The 21,345-nt window shown below is 34.7% G+C and overlaps 1 protein-coding gene across 1 annotated transcript; it reads left to right on the top strand.

Moving 5' to 3' along the window:
- Positions 1-6,894: 6,894 nt before the first annotated feature.
- Positions 6,895-12,975, top strand: GUCA1B (guanylate cyclase activator 1B). Its single transcript, XM_063300079.1, has 4 exons — positions 6,895-7,143; positions 10,246-10,395; positions 11,490-11,604; positions 12,696-12,975. Exons 1-4 carry the CDS (start codon positions 6,940-6,942, stop codon positions 12,821-12,823), a joined length of 597 nt encoding a protein of 198 aa, XP_063156149.1. The 5' UTR covers positions 6,895-6,939; the 3' UTR covers positions 12,824-12,975.
- Positions 12,976-21,345: the final 8,370 nt, after the last annotated feature.

Genomic DNA, 21,345 nt, shown 5'->3' with positions numbered 1-21,345 from the left:
AGCCTGGGGTGGGGAGGGGGGTAGTCAGTCCTGGGGATGGCTGGCACCTTAGAGTGCTCCCCCTGTATTTATGATCTTTTGTAACCATCTGGTTTTTTAACTTCTATTTTCATTTTTATATTGTATTATATTTTCTGTTTTATTATGATTGCTGTTTTTAATTTTTAATTGACTAACTTATTGTAAACCTCTTTTGGGGGGGATGGGCGATAGTATAAATTTGAGAACTAAAATAAATAAATACATAAACAGGAAAGAAATCAAGGAAGGTGATAAAATTCATGTCCATTGGAAGAATGTTTATTGAAGTTGAGAAAATGGATAGAACAATTTTAAGGCATGTGAATGGTGGTAGAAAGATAGTGAGTTGTGAGAAATGAACACTGTCAGAAGAAAAGGTCTGCCCATTTTGTGGTATGGAAGTGAAAAGTATGTCAGGACAAACTTACAAATAAGGTGGCTACAGTGGGAATGAGATACTTAAGTGTATATAGCAAAACAAGAAGAGTTGGGTCAAAAATTAAGGCATTTAATTAATATGGATTGAATGCAAAAGTGAGTGATCAGTACAGAATGAAGCTTGTGGAAGTGGTTTGGATATACAGAGAGAATGAATGAGGATTAAACTGCAAAAGAAATGAATCAGGGAAGAGTGGATGGGTTAAGAGGAAGGTTAAACAAGTTGTGGTTAGAGCTGATGAGATCCTCAAAAAGAGATTGGTGAGAAGCTTAAGGAGCAAAAGGCAATATATGTAGTGATAGATCATGTAGTGGAAACAAGGATGGTTTGTGGAGAAAGAAACTTATGGTGAATGATATGGATGTGAAGTAATTTGCTATTTTTATCTAATCCTTTAATTTCTTTGTCTTACAATTTTTTACTTCTTTTCTGCACTTTGCACAACTCTGCTTACCTGAAAAGGGAATAGCAGCAGGATAAACCTTATATGACTGTGTAAAATGCAACCATTCTTGTAAGACTACCATATCTGTGCTGCAACAATCTGGATAACCATTAGACAGCAATAAAATAACTCATAATGGAATGTTGTGTTCCATCCTTCCTTGTTAGACCCTTAAGCTGTAATAGATGCTGCTATGCCAAATGGGAAATATCAGTGATACCTTTTTCCTCTTCCTTTACCTTTCATATAGTCAGCAAAGATCTGATCCCATCCTGTTGCTGGCATTTCCTGAGTTTCTTTCAGTCTTTAACATAGCTAACATGTGGGAACAGGCTTTATAAACAGTCTGAAAGAAAATGAGTAATCAGTTTTGTTAAATCCTCCCAGCTCATTAGCTCATGTTTGCTAATAGTATGTTTGGCTTGCCTAGGACAGCTGATGACTGGATTTTGGCTCCCCATGATACTTTTTGCTGTTGCTTCCTTAACTTGTATGAACATTTCACACACTATAATGGGTTAGAGTTAGTTTAATAAATCTATGCAATAGAAGTAAATGATAATGTGATTTCTTTGGTTTTGACGAGAGGCACTTCTAGACAGCTTTCCCATCACTAAAGTTTTATGAGTGCTAGTGGTTAAGGTGCTGGGCTAGAAACCAGGACTCTGTGAGTTCTAGTCCTGCCTTAGGCATGAAAGCCGGCTGGGTGACCTTGGGCCAGTCACTCTCTCTCAGCCGAACTCACCTCACAGGGTTGTTGTTGTGGGGAAAATAGGAGGAGGAAGGAGTATTAGGTATGTTCGCTGCCTTGAGTTATTTATAAAAAATAATAAAGGTGGGATAATAAATAAATAAATAAATAAATATCAGTGTGGCAGAAAGTTTTAGAATTTTCTGTCTCCTTGCTGCCATCTAGTGGTAGTTTGGATCTTTGCAGTCCTACCAATTCCACAAATTAAACAAAGCTAGACGTGGAACAGGCTATTTAAGGCAACTAAAGCACTGCAGAAATGAATATATTTACATCACCAAAGTCTATTGTACTTGCATAACCAATCAGAGCTCAGCCTTTCTGGCCAGTGGTAAAGACTCCCCTGAATTGAATTTGACTCCTGGTGACCACATAGAGGGAAATTATTTGCTATTGCCTTCTGTTTTTGTCATTTTTAAAGATTTCCAATCAACTCTATGGTCTTGGAATTTCTGGTGGTGTGCCATCAAAATTCTAACCAAGTCCAGCTGTGCCCACCTGTTGAGATCGCCCAAGGTCAGCTAAATCCTGCCAAAGACATCCTAGCTAGTCAGTGCTTGTCCATTGCTAGTGAAAAGTACTTATTGCACCTCAGTTTCACACTAAAATCCTTTCTCCCTAAGTATAAGAAAAAGTAAAAGAAGAGAAACTGCAAAGATTTTGTCTGCTTGCTATGGTGGTATCTCTCTGCCACTATATGATAGCAGGAGCTAGGGGACTGGCAGACCCAGTGTTGATAAAAATCACCCCATGCAAAATGGCTAAGCAACTTGGTCCCATTTTTCACAATCCCATTTGGAAAAGATTTAAAATGGGAGTTCTTGAGATTATAGCAGGAAGAATCTAGAACATATCATAGACAGTAAGCATCCAATGAGGCTCAATGCAATTTAATTTTCCTATTGCAGTCCTGTCTGGAAAAGGACTTAGTTGCAATGCGATTTTTTTTCCCTCGTGAAGCATCTAGATTAGCATATTGTGTAAACCCAGCTGTAGAAATGCATTGTACCATTGTATTTAGAGTAAGGCACCATGACCCTTGTGCTATCTGCACTTCTGGTCTCATTGGCTTTGTTCACACAAACGCTAAAAAAGTAATACTGTATACCATTCTGATTGCATTTATGGATACTCCTTCCTGCAACTGCTAAGCCCCAGGACCTGGGTAGTTCCTAAAGCTAGTCCACTTATATATTTGTCTAAGGTCCAAAGGTCCATGAGTTCAATTTCCGGTAGAGAGTCTGAACCACAGAGAATAATATCTAGTGGCTTGTATCTGAAGATTCCCAATAAAGATGAAACTGGTAATGCAGTGCCTCCTGGTGGTCACTATAACTAAAAGAGTAAAGACTCTCTTGAGCCAAAGTCAATTCCTTGTTTTCTTGGCACTAATACAGAAGTGATTTACCATTTTCTTCTGTTGTTGTTGTTTTTTTGCATGTTTGTGTGGTTTTGTTTTTTGTTTTGACCTCCCAGTTTAACCTGCAGCCCTAAGATTGTCTAACTTTTTCTTTTTGTCCAACTACTAACCACATTTAACCCTGCTTATCTTTTTGGGGAGCACTTGAGGATGGCTAGATGTTAGCTCTTGCTCTTCCAATACTAAAATAAAACCAAAGCAAACCACACCAATTTTTAATCATGGTTTATTGACCAAACCACAACTTGCTAGATTAACAAAGCAGATTTATTCCAGAGAGTGGAACCTAAAGCAATGGTATCAAATTACTATTTACTTTCAGTATGGAAGAGATGATTTGGAACATGCAAAGGAGCTTTAATGAGTTATAGATAGGATCATGTTTCCTACACAGTCCATATGGACTATAAATAATATATAAATATTATATATCAAAAGAATAACCTCCTGATAGTAAACAGCGTCGGACACTGGAAAGATTTCCTCTAAAGATAGTGAAATTTCTTTAGTTACATGTTTATTACATGCCTATCAGCAATAACTGGTTTTCTTGCATTAGCAGGTGGTTAAATTAGATGATTCCTAAGATCCCTGCCACTTCTGTGATTTTACACCTACAATAGAACCAGCATAGACAATGTTGTTCTATTATGTGTTGTTTTTAAGAATATTCACATTGAAGTAGGCATCTCTGAAATGACAAAAAGATACATTTGGTTATTATGATTCCAAAACGCCATGAAAATAAAATAATACATATCCTCCATTAACAATGTAAAGGATCCTTAATGGTAATTAGACATATGTTCATATTAGTACTACTGTACATTAGTATTTAAAAGGACTAGTATTAGCATAAGGAAACAGCATTCATTATTCCTCATGATGGTGTTATTTCAGAGTAAATACAGAGAGGCTTTTCTGTCTTCCCAAGAACAAATCATTAACATTCAAACTTGCATAACAGCGATGCAACACACAGTGATGGCCTGAGCATGTGGAATCTTGTTTCACATAGTTGATTTTGAAACAGCATGTTTGAGAATACCTTGTACTGCAAGAACAAATAATTCAATACTAGATCAAGTAAAACTAGACTGCTACCTGGAAGCCCTAATAATGAAGTAAAGCTTAACTATTTGGGGTACATAATGAAAGAGCAAGTGTCACTGGGAAGACACTGAGGCCTGGAAAAATCTAAGGCAATTTTAAAAAGATGCTGACAGAAAACAAGGTGATTAGATACTATCACTGATGACACAAGCATGAACTTGCAAGAACTCAGAGAAGCGGTTACTGACGAAGTTCTGATGAAATGATGTCCATCAGATTATGGAGAGTCAGAAGCCACTGAATGACTGGAGCACAACAAGAAATGCCTTGTACTCTGTTTCTGTCCTGTGCCTGTGGCTTCCCAATATCCCATGTTGGGGATTCATAATATAAAGAGTTAAGTACTATTAAGCATGGACAAATATGGACATGCCCTTGAGTACCAACAAGCTTTTGGTATGATCTACCCAATATAGTATCAGGCAGAGAAGTAAATGCAGACTTATTTTTCTGCTTTACTTGGTTTTCTACTGCAATATAATTTGCCATCTGTGGTAAATAACTATTTTAGAAAACTGGTAGTCAGTTGGTACAGGAACTCATAGGTTTGACTTCTTTTCTTCCATTATGGTCACATTTGGATCAACAGGATTGTTAGTATGACTCTGGATCAACTACTATATATCCGTATAAGTGTTTGAGATCTGTCAAGATAATATCAAGAAGTTGTACAGTTGGGGGGAGGGAGGAATGGAAGATGGCTAAAAGAATGATCTAACAATGGATTTTTAACATATGACAGTTGCTAATTGAAAAAATACTTGTAATCTGCCTCACAAATAGTCCATACTGTATCTGCATAACCCCTACCTTCCCCCACCTTATTCCAATTTATCTACTTAGAGTAGCCACTCTATTGCATCTGATATAGTGAGCTGTAGCTTACAAGAATGTATACCTTTTAATAAAATGTGTTTGTCTGAAAAGGTGCTACAAGACTCCTTTTGATGTTTGTCTACGATTGACTTAACACCTCTCCTCCTATAATGGCTACCCTCTGGAAGCCAGTAGGGAGAAAGCAATCATTTTCTTTGTCCCTTTGTACCACTAATACTGTGCTCAATCTGCAGTCTTATCTTGAGACTGTAGTAGAATAAGAAATCTTGAACCAGAAAACTCTGGCCTAATTTTGGGAGTTTCTTCATCTCCTAACTTTTGCAAAACCTTGCCTGAGGAATAGTGTAGCTGTGGAGAATCCAAAAATTTTGCACTCTTATGAGTCATTTTTATTAGTTCTAACAAACTTAACTAACTGTAGTTTTTAGATTTAAGTAAAAGGAAAATGAATTCTGATAGCACAATGCTAGGGATCAGGCAAAAACATTTTGGTTGATGGAGTGGAAAAGCTGGATCAAATCAATCCAAACGAACATGCAAGGGGGAGGAGCCAAAATCATTGAATTATATGGGTTATAAAATACCTGTCACACATTCATCCTGGTTTATCATTTTATTGTTATTATGCCATAAATCTTGGATGAAGACAACATAGAAATTATGGAAATAGATGGAATACTGATTTAAGTTAACCAGCTGTTAATGATGTTGATATTATTTGGGGTTGTATTTTGCTTAAAATTGACCTGCTGTACAGTCTACCCCCTTTAATCCTTCATGTCCTGCTATTATTGTAACAGAGATTATTGGTTCTTCTAAACACTCTGCTAATCCTCTTGGAATGGGATGTATCTGTTTATCAGGAGGGCTCAGGCCTATTTAAAGTGACAGTTGTTTGTTTCTATTTAACATGAGTACAGAAGTTTGGTCTGGAGTGACAGGGAAAAAGGGAATTGGGATAAGCTTTTAATTTAATGGAGACATAAGGCTGATATCTTGGGAAAAGCCTATATTTGTAATACAAAAGGTTGCTAAGGAGTTTAGTATAATAGGAAAACTTCCTTTTTGGAAAGAATGTGAGTAAATTTATTTCCTTCAATTGCTTGAAAACTTGAAAATGGCAATTGTTAAACATTCATATCTTGATGCTATGGCTAGGTTGAATTATGAACTATAATTGGCTAGATTCACTGAATCATAAATCATGGTTAAAAATCACAATGGCTAGGTTTACACAACATGTTAAGCCCAACACAAATAAGCCATACTTTGGTTTAGCAAGCTGGCCCCTGTTTCAAAGATAATGGAATATATGAAGACAATCAACAAAATGATTTAGATTTAATCTCATCTCCATTTCTGAATGTCTCACATAATTTGAAATAAGCAGCAAGGTTGTCATTTTATAGATTGGCTGCTCACTTGTGGGGAACAATTGTGATAAGTTCACATATGGTTCAAACAGGGTCAGCAAAAAAGAGGTTATAAATAACTCTTAATCAGGTAGTGTTCATATCAGTAGATTAGCATCAGAGACCAACCTGGGAGTTCCTCTAGGTAAAAGCATTGCACTGAGACATGTAGAGGTCTCTGCAACGTATGTGGGAATCTCCTATTGACCTTAGATATTTTTATCTTGTAATGATTTAGTTCAGGGAAACGGCATTAAGCTGAAATAGTGAGAAAATTCTGCAACAAGATTGAATAGAGGCTGCAGGTCAGAAAAGTAAAAAGGAACATGATGAGAAGAAGTCCAGCTTACATGTGCAGTAGTGATTGAAGAAAGGTAAAAGGAATTAAATATCTAAGAAGAAAAAAATTACTAAGAAGAAGGGAAGGAAGGAAGGAAGGAAGGAAGGAAGGAAGGAAGGAAGGAAGGAAGGAAACATTTCTTCTCTATCTTTCAAAGCAACATGGGACAACATTTCACTAACGAGGAAGGAGAACAAGTTGAGATTGATGTGGCTGAATTGCAGGAATGGTATAAGAAATTTGTAGTGGAATGTCCAAGTGGGACTCTCTTCATGCATGAATTCAAACGATTCTTTGGGGTTCATGATAATCAAGAAGCAGCAGATTATGTGGAAAACATGTTCAAAGCTTTCGATAAGAATGGGGTAAGCACATTAAAACTGACATTAAAAGTTGAAAGCTCACATTCTCCTGGTTTCTAAATGTGGAGTTTCCCTTTTGGCTAGATGTTATTTGTTAACGCTACAATTGGACAGCCACTTATCTAGGAGCAAGTCTCATAGATCACAACAAAATATATTTTTGAATGACCATGCAGAAAATGGTGTTATGTTTCAAATAAGAAATGTGATAAGTATGCCAGGAGTTCAGGAGGCCCAGAATGCTGTACAGGAGGGGAACTAATCAGTTAAAGGTATTTATTTTCAGATTCTTACTTTTCTTCCTGTTGATAGATTTTATCATCATCATGCTCTGAGTAGCATTGATCAGGACTCTGTGAAATGACTTTTAAAATCATTTACTTATTATTTGTAAACCGCTCAGAGTCCCTCCTTGGGGGGAGATGGGCGGTGATAAATTTGATTAATAAATAAAATTAATTAATTAAAAAATACTTGATAGGTCAAAATTCTTCCAACTGCTGACAGTTATGTCCCATAGCATCCAGTCCATTATTTCAAAATTGGGGGAAAATCTGATGAATTCTACTATAGCATAAGGTGATATTCCCAGGAGGAAAAAAAGTAGGGATGTCATAACTGGAGAGATTAATGTCATTATAATAATTTTTTTTGGTAAGGAAGCAGTTGATGCAGGATTCATGCTGACATTTCTGTGTAGTGGAAGAATGGTTTTGTTTTGTTTTCTAATGCAGTGACTATATTAAATACATGATTACTTGTTATGCCTGTTATATAAAAAGGCATTTGGCTCTGATCAAAATATATTGCTGTCTTAATGGCTCTGGATCACATAACCTGCTTTGGGTTAACAGAGAATTAATTAGAAGAAAAACAGTTTCTTGTAATTCCTGCTAATAAACTGGAATTCTCTCACTGAACTTATTATTTAAGTACAGTGTAAATGCTAAAGGCGTTTTAAACAACACCTACACATTCATTTTATAACATGGTAATGTCACAATACTTCATATCACGTTAACTTCATGCACCCGTTCTAGTCAGAAAAAGAGTAATAAGACTTAGTGTACTGAATCTGGCATGTAAATGTGGGTCAGTCTTTTTTGAGAAATGTGAGTTGCAATATCAGAATGAGCAAGAAACCCATGCAAAAACATTTTAAAAGTCAGCCTGTTTAGTTCCAATGCATTACAAATAGTCATTTTGAGCCACAGGTTTGCATAGGTTCTTATATCAGCCAAAAAGAAGCAACAAAATATGCATAGGATCACCCAGTCCTCAGACATCCCATCCCTTATGATGTGGACTGGGAGTGCATCTACATGATGGAAAGTGAAGGCATATGGATTCAAGTCATGCTAATTATATTCAGACTTACTGTTACCTTTTCTCTGGAAACATCTGTAGGCTTTGTAATTCAGCCTATAGTTAATAAAGAGTTAACAAACTTTATTACAGAAGGTGTATGGTTAAGAGAGAAAGCACCTGAGAACCAAGGTGGTTTTGCCATTTGTATGGGATAACATTTTTTCTTGACAATATAACTTTAATGCAAAATATGTATCAAGTGCAGAATCAACTAATTTTGAGCAAGGGAGGGAAAAGAAGGAAAAGAAAAGATGTTTATGAAATTAAATGAGATAAATATATTCAATTAAAAATTGGAGGAAAAGAAAGGAAGGGCAGAATGTGTCCCATTTACTGACTTGAGTATTGACCTTCTGTGAGTGTTTTCCCATTACAGTGAGAGGAGAAATTAATGAAATAGTTGGACTAATCATTTTCCTCCCAATAAGAGAGACTTACTGACTTATATTAACTTAAGCTTTGTTCCTGAAATTTTAAGTGGAAACACATTAAGAGAGGGGAGAATAAAAGTGTTCTCCTTTTAACAAAAGTTATTTAACATATTTAATCACGCTAGCTGGTTATAAAACTGTGCACGTGATCTCTTTAGCCTCATCCTCTGCAGCTTCTTAACCTTGGCTTTTTTTACAGTTAAGTGTACTATGCAAACCCAGAGCACAGTGCACTTACTGTTGTTTTCAGATTTGGATTCTCTTTGAAGTTCTGGCATTTAGGGAAATGGGATTTTACTTCAGTCAACTTCACTGTCCACCACTATATGCTACTGTCATATTTTGCATAGAGTGGACATACATACAAGTTGCACGCTTAAACTCTTTCTGAAAGATAGTGTCTTTGCCTGTAGACCATGCTTCATGTAGTTCAATTTTTATTCTGAATTTCTTTCCCCAGCCAAACAACGAAAAAAATCTGAAGATAATGATCAGTTAAATATAATAGTGAGAAAGATCAGGTGCATGCTTAGACAAACACAGTCCTGGTCCACATATTGCACTGAAGTGTATTTATCTATGACTGGGGTATATGCACAGTTGTATACCATTGCTTCACTTCCTAGCTGCATCAAGAAATTAACCCATCATTATAAATGTGTTTTTCATTCAATTGCAGCTGAGATTAATAGTTATTCTCATTGTAAGATCCACAGTTAACAAATCCCCCTAAGAGTGAATATAGATACAATCCTCCCTTTTCTTTGCAGAGAAGGGGCAGGCAAAATGTTGGTACATGGATGGGAGGTAGGTTGTATGGATGATAGAGTAGATTGTGCCCAGCTGCTATGTGTTTTATTTTTGTTTTATATTATTATTTTGTGTTTTTATTTGTTTTATTGTAAGCTGCCTAGAGTCATGTAAAAGTGAGATGGGTGGCTATATAAATAAATAAATAAAATGTGATTATTGTGTCATTAGAAGGGAAAGGATGTTCATTTTCAGACCTCCCTTCGCTCATTTTCATGCAAAATAGCTGCTTTCAGCCCATTAGAGGCTTAACCATTTTACTTGAGGTTTTTTTTCTTCTTCTTCCCCCTCCATCCCCCACATACAAAAAAAGAAGTACCACCATGATTCAGCTGTTTGCTGTTGAATTTTGGCAACTCGCTCTGGGCTCCAGAGGCCATGAAAAACAGCTCATAGCCATAAGCAGTGTATAATGTGGCAGAGCCACAAAATAGTAAATGTACTACTGTTGAGATCTAAGCTGATCACAATTAAAGTGACTATTTTATATTACCAGGATAACACCATTGATTTCCTAGAATATGTGGCTGCTTTGAATCTGGTTTTGCGAGGGAAACTGGAACACAAGCTGAGATGGACATTCAAGATATATGATAAAGATGGAAATGGCTGCATAGATAAACCTGAGCTCCTAGAAATAGTGGAGGTAAGTAGAAATGTGTGATGTCTTTGCCGGCTATTCCACCTTTTTTAAATTTGGGGCAGCTGGAAGCTAATGCTTTAGTTTGCACATGCCAGCTTTCTACTTTTTTAAAAAAATTAGAATTTAAAAAGAATCAGAATGAAGCTGTTACGTACATTACACTTGCTATACTGTGGTTAGTATAAGAGGATAGACTTTCCAAATCTATTCACCCCTTCCTCAACTCATCATTTCATCTACACTGCTGTTTACTACTTTTACAATTATAACTTTTTTTAGTGTGATAGACCTCCACTTTGTGAATCTGGAGTATCTAGAAGTGAACAGTGTTTATGCATAAAATATAAGGCTGTTTTACATGGCGATTCCACAATCTGGTAAAAGGCAAGCCCAAAGTTGCTTTTGGTCAAAGAATAGCTCATAATAACACAAGAAGAAAAAGAGAGAAGTCTAAAATTTATTCTTAAGAAAATGCAGAGTCCACAATCCACAATCCCACCAAAAGAAGGAAAGAAGATGAAGGATTCTTTTTCCCCTTACATTTTAAGCAGAAGGTTAGGAACAATAAAAGGAAAAGAATGGATGCAACTGCTATTTGCTGACTTATGATCCCAGTTTATTTAAGAGCAAACAAACAGGTTCAGGTATGACCATGAGTTATTCTTTTCTGGTTAATTTTACTCTCTCACAGAAAGAGAAAAATGAAGTATGAGAGGATAAGCTGTGTGTACTAGTTATTTTTTTTCCACAACAAACCTGAAATCCTGGGTTATAGGCAAGCATAGATAATGTATGTTTCATCAGTGTTTTCCAATTTTTTTTTTATATTTTTGTTTTTAACACTAAAAATGTTAAAAAGAAGTAAAGATGGAACACCTGCACAATGCCTTGTGTCTGATAGAGCACTAGGAATAGTCCATGTGGAAGCAGTCTACATCACTCATGCCTATAAATTTCCTGAAACATTTCTTTTGTTGTATTTTCTTTTTCAAACACTTGATCAAAGTATTCATCAACCTTCTATGTACATTTGTCTCAGGTTTATGTATGTTTATTATGTGGCTTCCTCTTAATACTGTGGGTTTATTTTTTTCCAGGCTATTTATAGGCTTAAGCAAGCATACAAATCTGATGAAGAAAGAGCTGTTCCCGGTCTCACTCCAGAAGAAGTTGTGGAAAGAATATTTGAGCTGGTAGATGAGAATGGAGATGGTAATAACTTGATTTTGGGCCGTACTGATGTCTTATTTGAAATTAAGGTTGGCAATTTGATACCTGCCAGATCTTTTGTAATACAAACTCCATGATCCCCAAGCATCATGGTCCATTACAAGTCTAATGAGAATTGTAACTCAAAATTTCTGGTTGCAACGGATTGTCTATGCCTAATGCAAATAGTACACAAATTTAATCAGTGTCATTTAAAACATGGGTATTTTTTGGATTGACACTTTAACAGTTACTGAATTATCAGCTGACAGTCATTTAGTTACGGAGGAATCCTAGGAGCACACCCTTGTTGAGTTCCTTTCTTTTGTACAAAAACAAACTTGTAGTATTTGAATTATTGAATTACAGATTTTTTCAATTTTTATTTTTTTAAAAATATATGAATTGATGACAGATATTTAAACAATGTTTAAACATGCATTTGGCAAAATTAACTGGTTTCACATCAGCTCTAGGAAGAGAGCAAGCACTCCATAATGCTACAGATTGGAAATTTCAGCTCTCTCTTTCTCTGATAGACACCCAGGTTCATTATCTCTGCTATGTGGGGAGGTGGGGGGTGGGGGTGGGAGAGGAAGAGAAAGACTTGCCAATTTTCCAGACTGCGAATCATTCAGCTCAATTTCTGTACAGTACTATAGAGAATACTTTCCAGAAAGATTCATTCCAAGCACACCTAAATATTTCATTATCTGGTTTTCCAAATTTGCTCTGAGTTTTCCTGACTTCCATACATATTTATGAGGAGCAGATGACTACCGTCTACCATCCCACCAAATCATGTTTCTGAAAGTTCAAATCAGATTTTCCAAGTGACTCTGCCTCACTCAATTGTTCTGGAATATAACTGTCCTAGTTGAGGAAAATATAAATGATTCTATGTCTTCTAACATTTGTTTTCCAATGGCAAATGAATCAAAGAAGCAACATTTCAATCTGTTAGCACATTTCCTTTTCCTCTTTATAGTCCAGTGAAAAAGGAAGATGGTAGTTGACTCATGGGATTGGACAGAGTGCATCTCCCCCATCTTTAACATACTATGACTTCTTCTGTCTTGCCAATGATTCTTTAGGGCAATTATCTCTGGATGAATTCCTTGATGGAGCACAGAAAGATAAGTGGGTGATGAAGATGCTACAAATCGATGTAAGCCCAGGTGGATGGATTGCTAAGCAGAGAAGAAGAAGTGCACTGTTCTGATCATCGTTTGTGCTACTTCAGAAGCTTGATGAGAAAAAAGCATCCCTGTGCTTCACTCTATTTGTCCTTGATAGCAGCATGCTCAGCAGCAGGGGGAAAAAACCCTCTAATGCAACCCTTTTAATTATTCTGCAGTGTAGTAGCTGGGCCACTGCCACGGAACAATACTATGTCATGGTAATTTGGAAATTTAAAAAAAAAAAAACTCACCTGAAATGTAGTGCTGAGGACTGCATGGGTGGCTGTAGCTGATTTTGGGCTATTGACAGGGTTAGCAAAAGGCCTAATCCAAAGACTCAGGCTATTAGCAAGTACCCCATGTTGCTTATTTTTGACCCGAGACTTAGTTTTCAGAAAAAGATGAAGTGCTTAAAAACCATGTCTGGGTTATCATATTTCATATTGCAGGGTGGTATTACATGATAAAATGTTCTGTCAAACAGAAATACATATACAGTATATAGAAAATTAGCATATCAGGGAAAGCTAAGGTAGATCCATTTCTAATGTTCTGTAATCTTAAAGAAGACAAGCAAATAATGAATCCAGTTGCAAGCATTTGCACTGTCTGCTTTGTACAATATATTGAGTTATAAACAAGTTAGACATGCTGTAGCTTAGCATATTGGGCAAACCCAACCATTCACTGTGAATGTAGCCTAAAACAGTATTAGTAGATGCAATCGACATTCTCCCCAGCACACAGGTTTTTGTTGATGGTACATGGCTGCTCTTGGAACTCTCTGTAGAAAAATGCAAGTACTGAAATAGTTTGATTTCAGTGGTCTCTCAACGGCAATAGTGAACACTAGTTTTGAATGAAGGTCAGAGAAGATGACAGCACAGCACAGAGTAAATCATATCCATACCATTTTTTTCTTATGCTTCAAAAGCCCAGATATTGTACAATAACATCTTAATATTGTGTGCAACATAAGCTGTAAAACTTTGCTGATCCTCATATGCTATGATGGATTTAGAGCTGAGGATTGCTTCATCCACACTTGGCATTGGTCTTTCTGGTCAACTTGGAGATGCGGAGAGGAAGGTATTTATGGTGCAGCTTCTCCAATCACTTGCTGGAAAGATCCCTGATAAAATTACGCCTAATACTGCTTCCCCCAAATTTCACCTTTAATAGTAACTTCTTCACAGAATTTCATCAGGTCCGCAATCTGTTCACAATAACTAATTGAATGAAGTTGATGGATTTCTACCTGATCTACGTTAACATCATTCTCATTCTAAACATTACCTGTTACTATAGTAATTAAGCAAAATAAATTCTGCAAATTCATAATTTATCTACAAAAAATTCCTCCATTAATTCTAGCTAAAAATTAAGAGAATCTAAAGGGGTATTTGACTTGGATTTATATTTTTGTCCCATGGCAGCATCAAAATATACTTTGGATTGTTACAGCTTTTTGGGTCCCCCAAAAAACCCTCTTGATCTATACTTTGTTTTCTGGGATATCCCATATAAAAATAAAGATGATCCATGAGAATTCATTCTATGCATTTGTGTTTTTCCATCATGGCAGTGCCAGAAAACTTTGAATCCATGACCATAATAGCTAATTCTGTGCCAATGAAACAGTTCCATGATTATGGTTTCACATGGATCTCATATAGACAATGTCATGTAATCTTTGACAATAGATATTGATCTCCCAAAGTGAAATAAACCTTTTTTTGCCTCATACAGAATCTATGCATATTTCCAGGTGCTTAATGTGCCCAACAGTCCCAGCAGCTAATACTGGGGGAGGGGGGTGTTGAAAAGGGAGACCAAAGCCAAATCTTACTTTCTCTCCCCAATAATCTCTGCTCTTTCATTCTCTCTCTCTAGTTTACTAGCCAGCTTCATTTTTGGTGGAACAAGAGAAGTTGTCAGTGCTTTGCATGTGTGGTTTAGGTCAAAGATGGGAGAAAGTCAGGAAATTTTGTTCTGGAATAGTATTCTGCCAACTCAAGGATGAGTGAGAGCCCTTTAACTCATCATTGGTATGACTGCTTCTCAGGGATCTAGCCAGCCATATCCTACTCTAGAATACTGTATTTGTCAGAGGTCCATAAAGCCTATTACTCTCCTCCACCTGTTCATCCAGGCAGTTTTTCCCAGAAATCAATGCCTTCAATTTTCTATGGGCCCATTCCCACTATTAAATTAAAGTCGGAAAATCCACCCACCCTTGAGTCAGAAAATAGTACTAGGATCAATGTTGCTGTCCCCATTGGCAGTCCTTATTTATTTATTTATTTATTTAATTAAATTTATATTACCATCCATCTCCCCCAATGGGCAGTAATATAAATTTAATCCTGCTTCTATCATCTTTGTTCCCAATCACTGCCAATTACTTATTTCCCTCCAAGGCAGCAATGATGACAAATCTTAATAGATTTTATACCTCTTAAAATTGTTGTTGGGCAATGTCAGAGTAAGGGGGAAAATACTACTCCTTTAATACCAGTACAGCTAAACACAAGGTTGTCTCTCACTCATGAGATGAAATGAAGGCAACATCATGGGGACAAGGATGGCAAAAAGAATTGCTAGGACATGTTTGTGCAGTGGCTAAATACAAGTGGGGACACAGCCTAAGATTTTAGTGGGATGTTAAGAATTTCTCATCCTTAATAGGCTGAGGGTTTGTTTTCGTTTTGCTTCAGTTTCATTTTCCCCCTTTTAGCTATTCTTTTAATTTTCTTTTTTTTCCCCAATTATGAATCTTTATTAATTATTTAAATAAACATAAAATTACATACAAACAATAATATCTTACAATACAAAAAAGAGAAGAAGAGAGAAGAAAAAGAAAAAAAGAGAAAAAAATAATTTGAAAAGGGATAAAATGAAAAATAAATAGATTTGGGTTTCCAACTTTCTAGACGGTACAGCTTAGTATCCTAGCGTGTTATTTTTTTTTCCTTAATTCTCTAAATTGCCTTCATTAATTCTAATAGATTAAATAATTAAAATAATTTGCTATTTACATACTATATATTCATATTAACTTTTTGAGTCCATTCCACATATTTAAAAAAGGGTGTCCAGTCCTTTTGAAAATCTTCCATATTTTTATTGTTTAGTTGGTCCGTTAGTTTTGCCATTTGTGCCAAGTTTAGGGATTTAAGTATCCATTCTTCCACAGATGGGATTAATTCTTCTTTCCACTTTGAGGCGTAGATAATTCGGGCCGAAGTAATCAAATACAGTAGAAGTTTTCCATAGTTTTTTTCCAAATCTTTGTTCATAAGCCCAATAAGTAGAGTTCCGGTAATTTATCAATGTTAACTGCCAACATTTTACAAATTATATTATGTATAGATGACCAAAATTTTTTCGCTTTTTTACAGGTCTACCACATGTGGTATAAAGTACCAATTTCTTTTTTACATTTCCAACAAACATTTGATGTATTTCGGAACATTTTCGATAATTTTTCAGGAGTAATATACCACATGTACATCATTTTGTAAAAAAATTCTTTTAAATTATAATTTTATGTAAATTTTAATCCCTTAGTCCACATTCTTTCCCAACATCATATTCAATATTGTATTCAAATTTTTTCTCCCATTTGTTCATACATTGCTTAATTTGTACATTTAGTATTCTCATTTGTGGTAACATTTTATATGTTTTAGAGATCATGTGGTCATTATTAGCATAAACTTGTTCATCCCACCAAGACAGTTTTTTTGTAAATTTGTAACTTTTGGCATCTATTTTAAATTGTTATTTTTATTGAATATATGTAAACCATTGGCATGAATATCCTTCATTTTCCAGTTCTTCTCTTGTCTTCATTGTAAATTTGGTCCCTTCAAATTTTATTAAATCCGAATATTTTAGCCACTTATGGTTTCCTATTGTTTCTCGCCTTACAAAAGCTTCTTGTGGGGAAATCCATAGTGGTATTGTCGATGTTAAAATAAATTTATATTTTTCCCAAATTTTAAGAATAGACCGTCTAATACAATGATGGTTAAATGTTTTATTTACTTTCAATTTGTTATACCATAAGAAGCCGTGCCATCCAAATTTTAAATCATGTCCTTCTAAATTTAGTAATTTATAATCTTGTAGGGTGATCCATTCTTTTAACCATAATAGACCACATGCCTCATAATATAGCCTGAAATCGGGAAAACCCAAGCCTCCTCTTTCCTTATCCTCTTGTAGTAATTTAAATTTAATTCTTGGTCTTTTCCCTTGCCAAATAAATTTTAAAAGACCTTTTTGCCATAATTTAAAATTTTTATCAGTTATAAATATTGGAATAGTTTGAAATAAAAATAGCATCTTCGGCAGAATATTCATCTTAATTGCAGAGATTCGTCCCATAAGTGATAAGTTTAATTTTTCCCACCTCAATAAATCTTGTTTAATTTCCTTCCATATTTTAACATAATTATTTTGAAATAAATCACTAGTGTTGGCTGAAATTTCTATCCCTAGATATCTAACTTTTTAAACACTATTAAATCCTGATTTAATTTCTAATACATTCTGATTGTTTTGTGGCATGTTTAAATTTATCATCTTCGTTTTTTTGATTATATATTTTAAAACCAGCTAATTCTCCATATTCTTGTAGTGTCTTTAATAAGTAATCAATTGATATTAACAGGTTTTGTAAAGTGATAACTAAATCATCCGCAAAGGCTCTTAATTTATATGTTTCTTGTTTAATCTTTATCCCTTCAATTCGATGATCCTTTCTGATAGCTTCTGTTAGAACCTCCAATACCAATATAAATAATAAAGGAGATAGCAGACAACCTTGCCTTGTTCCTTTTTCTATTTGACATTCTTGTGTTATCTCTTCGTTGATCACAATTCTGGCTTTTTGAAATGTATAAATTGATTTTATTGCTTTTATAAATATATCGCCAAAATCCATCAATTCTAAAGTCTTAAGCATAAAATTCCAATTTAGGTTGCCAAAAGCTTTTTCAGCATCTAAAAATAACAACATAATCTGTTTTTCATTATGAAATTGAGCATACTCTATTATATTTAAAACCATCCTTATATTATTTTTTATATATCTTTGGGGTAAAAAACCATTTTGGTCATAATTAATTATTTCTTGAAGTATTGTTTTTAGTCTTTCAGTTAGAATTAAAGTAAATATTTTATAGTCATTGTTTAATAACAAAATAGGTCTATAATTTTTGCATAGTGACGGGTCTTGTTTTTCTTTTGGGATTAGTATGATATTTGCCTCTGACCAAGATTTTGGTATTGGATTTCCTAACAGAATCGCATTCATTAAATCTTTAAGTGGTAACAAAATTTGATCTTGAAAATATTTATAATAACCTGCTGAAAATCTGTCTGGACCTGGAACTTTGCCTGTTTTCAATTTTCTAATTGCCTCTATAATTTCCTGGGTTGTGATGGGATTGTTAATTAATGCTTTTTGGTCTTTAGTTAATTTGTTTAAATTTTGTTTTAATAAATAATTCTCAATTTTATCAATTGAAATTTCTTGTTTCTTATATAGGTTTGTAAAGAAATTATGAAATGCCTTTTTAATTTTTTCATTGTCAACTAATTCCTGTTTTCTCAAATTTTAGTAATAATTTTTTCCTTTTCTTTTCTTAATTTGTATGCTAGCCATTTTCCAGCTTTATTAGTATATTCAAGATTTCTTTGTTTAATATATCTCAATTTTCTTTCAATTTCATCTGTTGTGAGTATTTTTAATTGCTGCTGTAAAATTTTTATTTGATGATTTATACCTTCATCTGATGGTCTTATCTGAAGATTTTTTTCTTTTATCTTAATTTGATCAAGAACTGTTTGAATTTTTTGTTGTGTTTTCTTCTTTAAGCAACTATTTAAATACATAAAATATTGTCTCATATATGCCTTGCTAGTATCCCATACTGTCCCAATACTCACTTCATTATTTAAATTCCATTCAAAGAATTCTTTTAATTTATTTTGGCAATCTTCTACAAGTTCTTTGTTTCTCAACAAGGTTTCATTTAATTTCCACCTATAACTTTTTGGGTGGAGTTTTATAACCAATTGAACTGGATTATGGTCTGAGAAGGATCGGGGGAGAATTGATACATTTAAAATTTTATTTGCCAAATTTTTAGATACCCATATCATATCGATCCTGGAGAATGATTTGAATCTGTTTGAATAAAATGTATAATCTCTAGCCGTACCGTTTTTATATCTCCAGGCATCTACAATAGCCAAATTTTCTGACATATCAAAAAAAGATTGGGGCAATTTTCCTTCATTTTTTTTTATTTGTCGTTCAGATTTTCTGTCAATAATTGGTAAGGTAACTCCGTTCCAATCTCCCATCATAATCCAATTGTTATAGGATAATTCGGAAAGTTCATTTAATAAGTTTTGATAGAATTTATTCTGATTATCATTAGGGGCATATACTCCAACCAATATTGCTTTAGAATTTTGTAGTTCTAATTCTATTATTAAATATCTCCCATTTTTATCAACACTTATTAATATAGGATTTAGATGGGGCTTTACATATATTGCAATTCCATTTTTTTTTATTTGCTGCTATAAATTCATTTCCTAATTTGTTATTTACCAGATATTTACTATCTTTTTTCGCAATATGAGTTTCTTGAAGACATATTATATCTTGTTTTAATTTGTACAAATAGTGAAAAAAAAAAATTCCTTTTAGCTGGGGTATTGGCTCCATTTATATTCCAGGAAAGGCATTTTAATTCACTCATTGGAGAGGAGTATTGCAAATTCTTTAGAACTTGAAGCTAGTTCCTCTGCACTTTGTTCCTCTATATTTAAACGTTTCACTTTACTTTCTTTACTTTCTGGCCTTTCCCTTCTATCTGTTTCTGATTCTAAATCTTTCTTATATTTTCTGAGAAATTCCTGAGCCTTAAAAATAGTATTCAGTTTATATCTTTGTTGTTGGAATGTGACATTAACTCCTTCCAATACTTCCCACCTAAAGGGGATTTTATTTCGTTTAAGGACTTCAGTGAGAAAGAAATAGTCTCTTCTTTTTTTAATATTCTCAGTGGTATGTCTTTCAATATCATAATCTCCTCTCCTTCGATATTAATTTTTTTCCCCCCAGGAGGCCTGTATTATCAATTCTTTTGTCTTTTTCCTAGCAAATTCAATTATTATATCTCTTGGTTTCTGGTTAATTTTTGCATATTTCGAATTGACTCTGAATATTTTTTCTATATCTTCTTCTAGCCTTTCTTCCTCCCATTCAATTAAACTTGCAAGCATTTGAACCACTATTTCTCTTATTTCTGCCTCTTTTTTTTCAGGTTACACCTCTAAGTCTAACACAATGTTCTTTTTCTTTTAACTCTAACACAGTTAATCGGTCTAATTCTATATCATTCTCTACTTCTAATTTCTCCACTCTTTCTCTTACCTCTTGAATGTCTGCTTTTATTCTTTTGTCCATTGTCTCTAACTTATGATCTAACCTTTTTTCATATCCATCTATTCTCTCCTCTAATAATTGCGTTAAATTTTGAGTAATATTTTGGATTGTTTTTTGCGTAAAATCTTCAAACATGGCTTTCAACCATTCTCCTTCCCCGGCTTCTGAGCCTCTCCTATTCTGTCTCCTTGTGTTCATTTTGTTCTTACAGAAATCTTTATTTACTTACCTTAATCACTACACCTAATGTTATATTTATCTATATAAAGCAATGTATAATATTTATATCAAAACATACAGAGCATACAATTCAAAATAATCTTATAAACATCTACAATATAGTCCAATGTGGCATTAGAAATTAATTAATTAATTCAGTTCCTTTTAAGTGAGGACTGGCAGTAAAGTTTTTTTGTCTCCAAAGTGTAGAAACGTTTTTTTTTTCCCCTCCGCTTAGAAAATTTCTTCTTTTTCTCTTTCGTTGTCAAAAGTTCTTACTTCTTTTAATAGAGATGAAGGGGGCTGCAGAATTGCCTAGGTAGCTAGGCTACTCACGCAGGTTCTACAGATGTGCCTCCAGGCTTCCTGGCTGCTTTATTGTTGCGGCGAATGTGAAAATGTTGAAAGAGAAAGCAAAGCTTTTGCCTGCTGCTCCAAAGCCGCTGGAGTCTTTCGCCGGCAGTGCTCCTTTTCTAGCGCTGCCTACGAGGTCTGCCCGTCTCTCTCCGACTCCGCAGAACTCTCAACCTCCGCATCGTAGATGTTAATTTTTCCGAGCTGTTACAAGGCTTGACCTGCCGCCATACTCCTTCACCGGAAACCCCCCTATTCTTTTAATTTTCAATTTAGTTATAGTTCTGTATAATTAGGAGATTGTGCAAGTATGCTAAAAGTCTTAACTTAGTTTTAATGCTTTTATTAATATACTTTGAATTTATTTTTTACATAAAAGCAGGTATTAGGAATGGCTGCACAACCACTCGTATAGATATACAGTATAGCTCCGCTGTGTCCCCTAGGAACTGGTGAAATCTTTCCAGCTAATAAAGCTGAGTGTGCTATTTTATGAAATTAATGGACTGTCCGTGT

The sequence above is a fragment of the Candoia aspera genome, chromosome 3 (assembly GCF_035149785.1).
Source record: "Candoia aspera isolate rCanAsp1 chromosome 3, rCanAsp1.hap2, whole genome shotgun sequence".
In the NCBI taxonomy this organism is placed as follows: Eukaryota; Metazoa; Chordata; class Lepidosauria; order Squamata; family Boidae; genus Candoia; species Candoia aspera.
Note: the sequence above shows the minus strand (reverse complement) of the source record. Positions and strands in the feature narration are given on the sequence as shown.